At 38.0% G+C, this 12,934-nt stretch overlaps 1 protein-coding gene across 1 annotated transcript in view; it reads left to right on the top strand.

The window, feature by feature from the left end:
• The window catches only part of nploc4 (NPL4 homolog, ubiquitin recognition factor), a 69,153-nt gene extending 58,125 nt beyond the window's left edge, over window positions 1-11,028 (top strand). Inside the window, exons 15-17 of the mRNA XM_078225596.1 lie at window positions 44-160; window positions 3,338-3,440; window positions 6,544-11,028. Coding sequence (XP_078081722.1) covers window positions 44-160; window positions 3,338-3,440; window positions 6,544-6,701 — 378 coding nt within the window. The 3' untranslated portion in view covers window positions 6,702-11,028. The remainder of the gene's footprint in view (window positions 1-43; window positions 161-3,337; window positions 3,441-6,543) is intronic.
• The last annotated feature ends 1,906 nt before the right edge of the window (window positions 11,029-12,934 follow it).

Genomic DNA, 12,934 nt, shown 5'->3' with positions numbered 1-12,934 from the left:
TCCTTTTATATGATTGCACAGTGATTTATTTTGTTTTCTGTAGGATTTTCATACTTTGGCCACCTACTTATCACAGAATCAATCTTCTGTTTTTCTTGATGTCATCTCCGATTTCCACCTACTTCTGTTCCTGGTAACCAATGATGTTATGCCACTCAGGGTGAGTATCACTTAACAGCCCCTGAACATATTTTAACAGCTTAGAATCCCCACTTAAAGTGCTATGTTGTCTGACATTGTGCCCATACCTAAAAGCAGCCTTATTATTTGTTTAATCAAGATGTTGGGTTGGAATAAGGAAATCAGTGAAAACAAATGAAAGCCAGAATGTAATAATGTCTGGGATTGGAAGTGGACGGGGCAAATTTCTGAGTGGCCGTTCTGCCAATTTCAGTATGATAGAAAAATTGCCTGCATAATTTGTTTAGCAACACCCATGAAAAACATATTTACTACTTGAACGTGTTATTATACAAATAAGCTGCAAAAGGGAATAAATTAAGTGCACACTAATATTGTTAGCAATATGTAGAAAGCTACCCTGTCCTCTGATCTTGCTGTTCACTATTACATTCATCTTCCTTTAGAAAAATTTGCCTGCTCTACACTGACGTGTATTCTCCAGGAAAAAACTATTCCCGAAATCTTATTGTAGTTTTTGGCTTACTTGACCACCAATAATAATTTGCGTTTTCTTTTTTGGGGGGTTTAAGGTTCCTTGGATACTTCAAATATTTACTGTAATGAATTGCTTTGCAACCTAGATATGATACAACACTCTTACTATATTGTTTGCGTGCATATTTTTGGCAGGGCAGCAGACCCAGAGTTGATTCTGAGTCGGAAGCAGCTTGCTATCTTGGCATATTACCAAATGAATATCTGCTCAGATCATTTCCAGACCTCACCTTTTAGCTCAGCAGCAAGCACAGTGTGCGCGTGTGTGTGTAGAGCAGTTTGGTTGGCAGTGATCAACTGGAGATCAGGATCAATCAAAATATTGACCTGCTTGGGACTTGGAGCATTGTCTTATCATGCATTTGATTAGGGCTCGGTACTTGTCTTCCTTTTCAAATAATCAGTCATTGATGTGTTCTATCTCGTGATGAATATTACAATTAATGTTAATTTTCACCTTTAGCAATAAAAATACGAATCACATTTTAAAATATTAACCTTGACAGGCACACTGAAGGGTGCAATTGTATATCAATAAATGCCACAATACAAGATATTTCAAGATGTATCATCCCATTTGGGATTGAATTTAACGTTCTCAATATAGATTGTAAATTTTGCCTTATTATGATTTTGCCAAACTTAAATTAGCATTGATTTTGGAAAGCTATCAATAGTTTGGAATATTGTTAACAGATTTATTTTGTCATGCAAAGCATTCTTGAAATTTAGTAAAATGATGCAAGTAATATTCTGAATCACCAAGATAAGGGAAATGCTGTGTCGAATAATTATTTTAAGATCGAGCATACATCTTGTGCAGCAGTTAAATCCGTTTTTCTTTTTTTTTTAACCTGTCATCCAAATTGTTCAACTGTAGAATAAACCCCTTTAAAAACACCTTAGAACTATGTTCAAGTTGGGTTTGCATAAAAGTGTAACTATTGCACGTTTGAAGATAAAAGTCATTTTCATTTATTGAGGGACTACAGTGAATGAAGGAATACAGAAAGTTCCTTTTGTATTAGTGTTAAATACTGAAAATATCTGGAAGTAATATCTTTTAATTGAAGGCAGATGTGTTTAAAGCAAAAAGGAAAACTAATTCTCATTGCGGAAAGATGTCAGTTGTATACTGATATAATCAAGGGTTTTGTTCAAAATGTACTATGACTGGCATCTGCCAGCCACAAGTAAGTTTCCCCTAAGGAAGTAGGATATCATGAAGAAACATATCAGAACACAATAAATCATGCTTGAAGCAAGAAATTCCCTTAACTGGTGCAATGCTAGATAAGGCTGCTTTTGGACCACTGGGACATTCCCTAATTTTGGGAGCAGGGTTGACATGTCTTTCTTAACCACTGATACTTCTCAAAGCATTGGGCTATAGTATCCTAATGGGTTTAGTTACACATTATGAAATCCTCATAACAAGCCTTTTACAGCTCGGTATCCATCACAGAGAGCCAGATGCGAGGAGATGCAAATTGTACCTAGTAAAAGACTTAACAGAGCCATATTCCAAAATATACTGAGAAAACTTGGATGTAATGCGAGTTGATGTTCACTACTGCCAATCATGGTATTATATTTCCTGAGTATGGATATTTGTTTCTGCAAATCTAGTGTCAATATAAAAACCATTGTGCCTCGTCATCTAACTATTCATTCCTAAGAATGAAAGGGTTAATAATGTGATTTTTCTTACCTTTAGATTAATACATTATTTTGGTGGTCTTGATGAATTTATAGTTTTTGCCATCTAAAAACAAAATTGTTTTCCATAATCCTACACACACTATTGAGTGTTTGGCAAAATATCCAAACATTGATGTCTTAGCCTGAGTACATCTACCTGGAGTGTGAGGTACTGAAAGGCATTACAAAGTGTATTTGTCGTATTGAAAATCTCTTGATGTTCAAATGAAATATTTATACTCTTTTTATTTAATGTGAACTACATTTAACTAACGTTTCAGTAACTGAGCCATTATGTCAAAAGTGTCAAGTTGTATTTTCTTCAAAGTCTGCCCTTTATACAGAAATGGGTACAGCACCTTTTTTCAAAATAATTATTATTCTGACTGGGACATATCTATTCTGTACAATTCTTATGTGTATATACACATTCATAAAACTCTTCAAATCACAAATAATCCTTTGTATTTTAAAAAAAATTAATGTGTTTTTGATAAATATGAAGTGGTCCCATTGCTAGAGGTCTGAGGGACGGTTATGTAAGAGTCTGAGCAGAGATCGTGCTCGAATGTCAATGAGTACTTGTGTAAACTAGAATTTCTGGCATGAAGGTGACAAATAGATGACTCAGTGCTGTTATTTATGTGCTTTATCTTAGTCCCAAGTTGTTTCTTTTTAATCTATTACCTCATGAACACATCAGCTGGATCAAATCTTCCGTTCAAAAATAACATTCAAATGACACTTTGGAATTAAAAGCTAGTTTCCACTGGTTATCTAAAGTTGGCTTTGAAGTAAATGGATTCTGTTGAAGCTGTTATGAACGGCCTAATTAAAGTCCTCTCTCATCTCTTGTTCAAAGGTGTTCATTCTTGTGCAATAGGTTGCATCCAAATGATCTGCAAAATGACCATTCTACGTATCTTCTCATGTAACCTTCACTGCTTATCTCTAACAGGATAGTATCAACTTGTTGTTGGAAGCAGTGAAAACACGGAATGAGGAACTCGCCCAGACCTGGAAGAGATCGGAGCAATGGGCTACCATTGAACAGCTCTGCAGTAAGGAGAAAAAGAGGGGATGGGTAGTGGCAACTAAACAGTAATGTAAAACAGTATATGAATTGTCAAACTATTGCTAACTAATAGTAGACCTTAAAGTTAACACTCGGACATTGCAGCTAGATATCTGTTATTATGTCTGCAGCCATCATATAGAACGCCAACTTCTTGAATACTTTCAGTTACACAGCGGTCTTTACTGGTATTGTTGCCCAGTCTTCACATTGAGCAATTGTTATGGACAGGAGGGAGGTTAATCACCCATCCAATAGCAGAATTTTGATTTCCTCATTTGTAGGTGGTATATTTTCTCAACCCCTCAATTTTGGTGTGGTCCAAACAACTGACACCAGATTTGCAGAAACACATTTGAGATGGGTAGTTTATTCAAACTCACTCAACCATACAACTTGGCCTCCTTTTTTTACATGTACAATAAAAGGAGGGGAAATCAAAAAATATTGATTTACTGGGCAAAAATCACAAAGTAAAGAATTATTGTTTCACCTGAGTCTAGAATCAAAGTCCAATGGTGTAGTCTTTCACGGAGTCAGCGGGCAGAAGACTGCTGGATAATTCACTATTCCAGTCGAGACTTACACGATGGGATAGGCACAAAGAAATAAATTTGTCTTGTGTGCACAAAAATTCTGTGTAGAAATTAAGAGGTTCCAGTAGAAACAGTGTCAATGGAGTCAGGTGTTTAAACTTGGACAGAGCTCTGATTCTGAATTGTTGCTAGCTAGGTGGAACATGGCAAACTGAAGGGCAGTACAGCAAGACAGGGTAACTGGCTCCCCAACCGGTGGGGGGGGGGGGGGGGGGGTGTGACATGACTCCTGCTACTCTAACAAAGGATGTATATTCCTGGGTCTGGATTCCTAAGGTTGTTAATATTTCAGCTATTAAGAATTTCGAAAGAGGTTTCAGAGTCCTTTGTCCTAGCAAGTTGGCCATCTCTGTTGGCCAGGTTTGGCCCAGGAAATGTAGATGGCCCTTGTGTTATTCCCTTTGAATTTTATCTCTGTAGTCACAGGGGTCATTAGTGCCTCTTCAAAGATAACGAGGTATCAGCTTCTCTGAATACCAGAAATTTATTTTTGTTTTGAGTTAGGGCCAGCCAGGGCTTCAGTCGTCTTAAAGTCTTTTGTCCAGTTTTTAAAATGTATAAATTAGCCATAATTTATATAATTTTTTAATAAAAAATATAAAGTGAGGTCTTAGCCCCTGACACACTGCATTTAAAATAGGCCTGTAAATAATAGTTTGTGAATATAACATGTGTTGTAGCAACTTGATGTTTTAGCAATTGAATCCTAATTTTAAACGATAGACTTTTTTTTAAAAAAAGCATGTCACTAGTGAGTTGGACATTGAGTACTTGGAAGCAAGCATCTAATAGGCTTGATCCTTGGTCTCCGCTTAAAAGCCTGATCTCAGTTGACACATTTAAATGAGAAAGGGAAAAATAATTATGTTATCACTGCTGAATGTGAAGATCTATTGAGAGCCATACCTGACTGAATCAGAACGTTTTCCCCCAATGGTGAGACTCAAACTTAAATAATGTCTGCCAGGCAAGGATTTCAGAGGGTTTCACAAAAGAATGAATGCCTTCAGGATAAGGGAAGGTGTGAGAAAGGTAGTATAGTGGTTACAGTACCCAACTAGCAGTCCAAAAGTTAGATCCTCAAATCCCACAATCGCAAGTTGTGAACTTGAATTCACCAATTCCTTTTAATTTGTGGCCTGTAAGTAAAGAATTGCTAGAAAAGCTAGTTCACTGGTGTTGCTTAGGAAAAATGAACTTGCCGCTGTTACCCAGCCTGTTATACACCTGTCTCTTGGCCCACATTGCATAGTTGATGCTGAATGCCCACTCAGTTTAAAAACAATTGCTGCTAATTATCAAGGCAACTAGGGAAGGGCAATAAATGGTAAAAGAGAAGGAAAGAACTTGCATTGATGTAGCGCCTTTTACAACATCTCCCCAAAGCCATTTACAACCATTGAAGTATTTTATAAGCCGCGCACTTGCTGTCTCTTCACTGCCATTGGATCAAAATCCCGGAATTCCCTTTGTGGATGTCCCTACATCACGTGGACTACCGTGGTTGAAAAAGGCATTTAGGAATGGACCACAAATGTTGGCCTTGCCAGCGATGCTCACATTGCAGGAACACTTGTAACATAGAAACCTTGCCATTGTTACCCACATTTAAATTTTTAAAATCTCATTAACATAGGGTCAGGGTTTTGATAACAGGGGAAATTGCTAGTTAGAGAGAATGACCAGTGGTCATTAGCATTTGTAATTAACTTTTATTTTCCAAAATGATCTCTCTTCTTGTGGACCTCACTTTAAATACTTTCTGTAACTGAGATGGCAGATCAGCAACTTATCAATTCTTAATATATCTGTGAACTAGTTTGTAGGTGTGATGTGAGATGGATATGTTCTTCCAATGCAGAGTTACTTCAGCCCAAGAGTAAATCTTTTGAAGCACAGATTTATTTGTAAGTCTGATATTGATGGAAGTCTTGCAAAGCTGATCATGCAGGAATTTTCTGTATAAACTTTGCCTCACTTTCTGAGTGCTAATGTCTTCTCCACGTAACAGTAGATATGTTAGAATATGATGAATATACCCAAAAGTCTAAATATTGTTTTACCTAACCAAACTTTAAACACACTACTTCCCTTAAGATTTATATGACATTCAGTTTACACAAAGCTAAAATCGGTGCCATATGATTAGATTCATATTGATGTCCAGTCATGTCCCCTTTTGCTGAATATGGAACAATAACCCTCCTCATAGATTCTGTACTGCTGCTTGGTAACAGAAAGTAAACAAGAGAACAGAATCCGAATTGCTTTCACAATGTTAATGTGGGACGGCTGGGTCTTTTTCTCCTGACTTGCTGGTGACCAATTCTGGAGGTTGGTGTGCTTCTGTGTCACACTGTCTCTCATCGTAACCATCTTACTCATGCTTAACTTCACCAAAATGAACTTGTACGTTGAGTGCACTTACTCATGTACACTTGTGTTTTTATTCTTTAAGGCCTACATACTGATCCGTTTGCTCTCTATTTACAGGTACAGTGGGTGTTCAGCCACACAGTACTTCAGAATATGGTGCATTGGGGGGATCTCAGCAGTCTGCTCCCACTGCTATGTGGTCCTGTAGACACTGCACCTTTATGAACCATCCAGGCACCGACCAATGTGAGATGTGCAACCTTCCTAGAACCTAGCCAGCAGCAAAGGAAAGCCGGATTTGGCCATACCGTTTGACCCTTTGTCCATTTGGGAAGACAAGGAGGCTGCCAGGGCACTCTGGATGCAGCAAGAAAATTCTACAAGTGAACTTGTCCTCTTGAGATCTGCCTGGACTTTATTAATTGAGATTAAAATGAAAAAATTACTAAATACACCTTTTATTTTCAAGGACTTTTAATTTCTTCCACGTTTTAATTGAATGGTTTTTGAGAAAATTTCACTCTGTACAAAACAAATTCTATTGGGGGGGTGGGGAGGGTAATAATGAAACACTTGCCTTGTTCATTCTGGAGAGCAAAATCTCGCATCCAGCTTGGGAACAACTGGTGAAGATTAGCTTTCACCAAATGTGAAGGGATTCAAATGAGGTGAATTTAACCAGTCACCTGCGTTGCTCAAATATGTGGTGTAAAACTGTGACCGCCCCCAAAAACAGTACCAAAAACAAAAGTTGCTGAGTTTGGCAGGTTTTGCTTTACGCTGTGTCAAATGTTATCTCTGAGGATAAGGCCCAGCACGCTGAAGATTCTGTGCTGTGTGAACATGTTACTGCTGTCCTTTTGGGCAGTGGCAAGATAGGTTAAACATTGAAGATATTTACTTCATACGTGTTACTCTGCTAATCTGCGACATGTTCCCCAGCCTTCACATTAGCACCTTTCATTGATGGTCTTAAAACTGTCTTGCAATTGAATGTTGGCCTTTATGATTTTGAGGTAACCACAGTGTTTGGAGCAGACAATGAATTTTAAAGCAACTTGAAATCCAATAATTAGTTTTGTGACCATGCCTTTTCCCTCCTTTTCCCATGACAAATATCAGAGAACTAACGTTTTAAGAAACAAATGGCTGTCTGAGAGTATGTGCAGATAAATGTATTTCTGTGGAATAGAACTTGCAAAGATGTGGCATTTAAATATGAGAAATATTTAACTCGTATTTCCAAACTAGTTGCATTGCTTTAAAGTAATCTGTCCAATTGCCTTCTGATGCATATCCATTTTTATACTGTACCGGTGACCTGGACTGAGAGTGTTGGGATACAACTTCAAATACAAGAAGAATTTAAATATTGTTTGTTACAACTAGAATGCACATCAACAAATAATGGTACAAATGTATCATTGCAAACTTCAATTCAGCCATATGACTTGTATTTCCCTACACTTTCACCTGCCAAAGCATGCTTTATAAATTAGCTTCAGTGTTGGCTTTCTTTTAAGGGGTTTGTAACAAATTAGTTGTTTCATGGAGACTACAGCTTTTTAAAGCTGTGATATGAACCTGCACTTCATTTTATTTATTTATTTTCAATTCTGTATCTGAGCATGATGTCAAAAAAAAGTGTGATGCTGCTTTAATATCCCAGCAGGATAAAAATTATTTTTAATAATCTGGCCCAGTAAAGTGGTAGATAAGATTCTCCCTACACACAGCCCTGATGCTATAGACCCCTGACTGTGTCTGCCACTTCAATCCATTTCCCACATGATTTGAGAGAGTTTTCAGACAGGTAGACTCATGTATAGCAAATATCTCCAGAGGAGTAAAATTTGATGCGCTACGGTGCATGTTTCCCACTGACAAGAGTATAGAAAGGGATGATGTTCCATGTCAGACTTAGGGCCACCTTGTATAAGGTAAGATTCTACCCTTGTGTTAGTTTGTTTTGCATTTCAGGATACAAAATATTTTGCCTTACAGTTCGAGAACCATCGTTTGCCACTTTTTGACCAGGGTGCCTGTCAATTGAGATATTGTGGCATTCGCATCGAAACCTTTCTTGCCTGCATTCCTTGCTGATTGCTGAAAAAGGTTAACCAGAATATCTTTTTAAAGGCAGAGTGAAATGGATAGATGGACACGTGAGGGTAAAATCAATTCCCAAACTTTGCTGTATTTAGTGGTCTGACAGTTTCAGTGCTCAGGCAGTAGATGTTTTCCCGGAGGATTATTATTTGATTTCCAAAATCAGTACTGATACAAATTAGATCAGACCTCTTGGATGAGGGGTAAACGGAAGGTTTTGTTTTGTTTTTGAGGGGGGGGGTGGAGAGAAAGATCACTTTTTTTTCCCCCAGCATTGATAGATAACATGCAGAGAAAATGAATTTTAGCGTTTTCTTCCAAATTGGTACAGCCTCTAGCAGGCTCAATAAATACATGTATATTAAAATATGTTAAATACATTGGCTACCTCCAGACTCCATTCTAGTGCTGATTGAAATTCCCTTCGATCACTGCTCGACTTTCAGTACTATTTGAGACCAGTAAGAAGAGGTGGGTGCAGTATGCGGTGTTTAAAATGATTTGAGGCTGCAATAATTAATATGTGGAAAATGAACAAGAAATGGGATATTTGCCTGTGTTTTGTGGGAGTTCCTTGTTTGTGAACAAAACTGGCACAATAGATGGTATCTGTTGCAGTGATAGTTGACGGCTAGTTTGTATATTTTTGTCAGTAACACCCTCTAATAGGTAATTCACTTGCTTGCAGGTATAAGACATTGAGTAGAACAACAAATTGAAACTAAGAGTTCAAATAAAGTTGATGGCAGGTGTGTTTCCAGCTTTTGTTTTGGAAGTTTTCCATTGTACGCAGGCTTTTAGGGATAAGTTCAGTATTTCAGAGCTTCCCATCTATTGAAAAAGTAATGTCCATCATTTACAAGAGTAATAAATCAGCCCTCACTCCATTGTCAGCGTGTGGAGCTGAAACTTTAACCTCTTCGAAAAAGAACAGTACTTTAACACTTAAGAGGTCAGCATTCGATTTAAGTAGGATCCATTTTATAATAATGCACTGTGTCATTGTTTTATTTGACGACTGTATACTTGGTACCTATATCCTGGAGGTAGAAGTTTCATTTGATTCAAATAATGCCATTTTGGTCAGTTGAAGTTAATCTTCATAACCACACCCCCCTCCCCCCTTATAACAACTTTAATTTCAAATATGTCTTTCTCATTCTAATTGCAGCGCAATTTTGAGGGATCTCTATGCATAATTAGAAAATTAAGTATAAATTGCTCATCTGCCTATATAATTACAAGCTTTGCATTCATTACACTCCAGGTATATCTGTGATCCAAAAATATGATGCACTTCCAGATAACTCATTTGCTTGAAGGTGCTGGAAAAATTACCAGTGGTCATGTTGCTTATCCATGTTATTGGACGCTCTATTCCTATTCAAAGTTATCTTTTTCATGACAATTGAGCGTTAACCAGATGTACAATTTAAGCACTTTTAATTGAACAGTGCCATGGGCATCTTTGTCCAATTTCAATCTAAATTAGCCTCATTTGAGTTTAGCAATTTTGACTGAAATGGAATAGACAGTAACTCCACAAATAATAATGAAACATGGTAAATGCATGTAACATTTTAGCTCTGCACAACTTGCCAATGCAGTTTTTCATTACATCTGACAATTAATTCATTTCCATCCCCTTAGAAGTTCTACCCTTGGATTTTTTTTCTCGATCATGGAGCTCCTATTAATCTATCTTCATCTGAGAGATCTTCTGGCCCTCTTCCCTGTTCATGATCTTTAAACCCTCTGCAGATATAGGCCCTTGCAGCCAGAGACGAGCACCAACATGTTGGCATCCTGCTATCGCCAATCCCTGTGAGTAACATTGGAGATCAGTTAGTTTTCTAAGATCAACTTAAATGTTTAGGTGCTTACACAAATCCCAGTGCTGCTGAGGACACAAATTGTCTAGTCATGTATTTTAACCCAATTTTGCCCTGCAAAATCTCATCCAGGATATGGATCTCAAAAGTTTACTTGTGAATGGATGGTTTTGACTTGAATGTCCAGTTAAATATTTGCCCTCATCTCCTGAGGATTGAATGATGTTACTCGTCCTGCCAAACAAAGGCAGTTGCACAGTGTCAAGAACCTTCAGTAGGAGAAGGCAGTATGGGGGATTGTCAAGGACCCAGAATGGATTTCTGCTATTAACCCTCTGAGCATGTTTAAGGGTGCAATAAATTGTGACTGCTTCCGAGTAACAACTGTAGGGTTGGAGTGAAGAGTGTTATATTATGCAGTTAAAATATTGGATATGCGCAATAAAAATTAAAGTGATCTCTCAACTAGCGAAAGTGTCAAAACAACATGATCTGAAGCATAAAACCCTGTAAAGTTGGACACTGCTATTCTCTAATGAAATGTGGGGACATTCTCACTTTGCACCCAGGTGTATTTAACACTGCCACCTGAAGTTGTGCTTCTGCAGTGACTGAGTGTAAAACAAAGTAATAAAAAAAAATCAGTATGAAGTTTCCCTTCGATGGTTTCTGTCTTTATTACACTTTAGACTGCCAATTAGTTGAAAAAAATTGCACTTAAATAACATCTTTCACAGCCTGTAAAACATCTCAAGTGGTTTACAGCCAGAGATATATATTTGTAGAATAGAAGATAGCAGCCAATTTCTGCACAGCAAACCCCCACCAACAGCAATGGGATGATGACCAAATAATCTAATTCAGTGATGTTAGATTGAGATAAGTATTGGTCAGGCCACTGGAGAGAAATGCTCTACTCTGAAATAATGCCATGGGATCTATGCCATCAATTTGAATGGGACCAACATTTTTTTTCCAGTGATGCTAAAGTTAATGTAAATGACACCATAAAATGGCTTCTAATAGTTGTACCTTAATGCACATGTAATATTTAACTCTTCCTTGTGTTCCCTATGCTCTTCACTTTCCCAGTCTGTCTCCTCATTGCTAATAAATATATAAATAACAATTACAAAATGTATGGTTACATTATAAATCCTGTACGTAGAAACAGCAAATTCATTGCGCAGAAGGATGACATTCAGCCCATTTTGTTTGGACCAGCTAAACAAGCCTTCAAGCTGACCCCACTTTCCAACTCTTGGTCGTCCATTGCCTTATAGGTTACTGCGTGTTCTTCCTTGATTGCACAAGTCCCTGCCGTGGTTGCGCTGCACTATTACGCCAGTTAGAGATGGGTGACCACATTAGAAATATTGGAAAATAGCCCCAAATGCCAGTTTCATTTATTAAATGAGATTTGCAGGATGTAAAGATTTTGCCATTAATGTGGCCAGGTCTGCTGCAGTCACCTTGTCCTTGACAGCAGTAGTCAAAACGCATTGCGATATTATGTTTATTATAACTGTGCCTCTAACGTTTAAAGATATACAATAATGGGTGAGAGATGAATTTTTGAATCACTGACTGATCCTATACCCAACAACCTCGGATAAATTTGGGCAGTTTTGGTTATCATGTAGAGTTCTACAATGGGGTGATCTTTCTGTGGAGAGGATTAAGGAGCTACTTGAAGTTCAGTATCTCTTTTTTAGATGCCCTTATATTGGGTCAAACATCATACTCGTCAGTTACCAAGTTTTGAGGTAATGGAAACGTGGCTGAGGTTGTAATGATTGGCATGAGGTAGAGACAGAGGAGGCAATTTAATGAAATGGAAAACGGGCGGCTTTGGCGACAGGGTGTTGGCTTTAAAGTTTAATTTAGGACACCAAGATTATGCAGAGTCGGATTTAGCTCAAGTGTGAAACGGGGAGGGGGTTTAAGCACTCCTGTACGATGAGAGTATGAGGTGAATAAAATGGCTTTAGACTTCCCAGTGTTTAGTGGAGGATGGTATTAACTCATCCTCAATTTAAGACAGGACTGCAGCAATCCGAACTGAGTGGTGGTGGAAAGGTAAAACCGACTGCCCTCAGCACGTCTATGCTTAACAGCCTCATACTTACTGACAACGTTGCCAAGGAAGCACTGTATCGTTGGGCAATAAGGGCCCAAGAATGGAACTTAGGAGTACAGCAGAAGCAAGGGGAAACTATTGCCTGAGATATACCTTTTACTGAGAATCGCTTTGATATTCCTCCACAACGTATACTATGTGATTGGAAATAATGCGACAATCATTGAACTGCTAAGGGATAGACCGATCCCACTCAGTGTCATTTTCTTTTTTAAAATAAACATGAACGTTTATGTATACATCCCAAAAAGGAGTGTAACGTGGCTGCTAGGTAATGTTCTGTTCCTCTTAATTGTTGGTCTTGATGACATAGCTCTTAGTCCATGTGTTACACCAGTCTGCGTTTAAACCGACCTTCAGGGCTTGCGCACATAACCTCTACTGGCATGTCGGTGCACAATGAGAGTCTGCAGCATTGTTAGAAGTC

The sequence above is a fragment of the Mustelus asterias genome, chromosome 12 (genome assembly GCF_964213995.1).
Source record: "Mustelus asterias chromosome 12, sMusAst1.hap1.1, whole genome shotgun sequence".
In the NCBI taxonomy this organism is placed as follows: domain Eukaryota; kingdom Metazoa; phylum Chordata; class Chondrichthyes; order Carcharhiniformes; family Triakidae; genus Mustelus; species Mustelus asterias.
The sequence above is the reverse complement of the archived record's forward strand: the minus strand, read 5'-3'. Positions and strand labels throughout refer to the sequence as shown.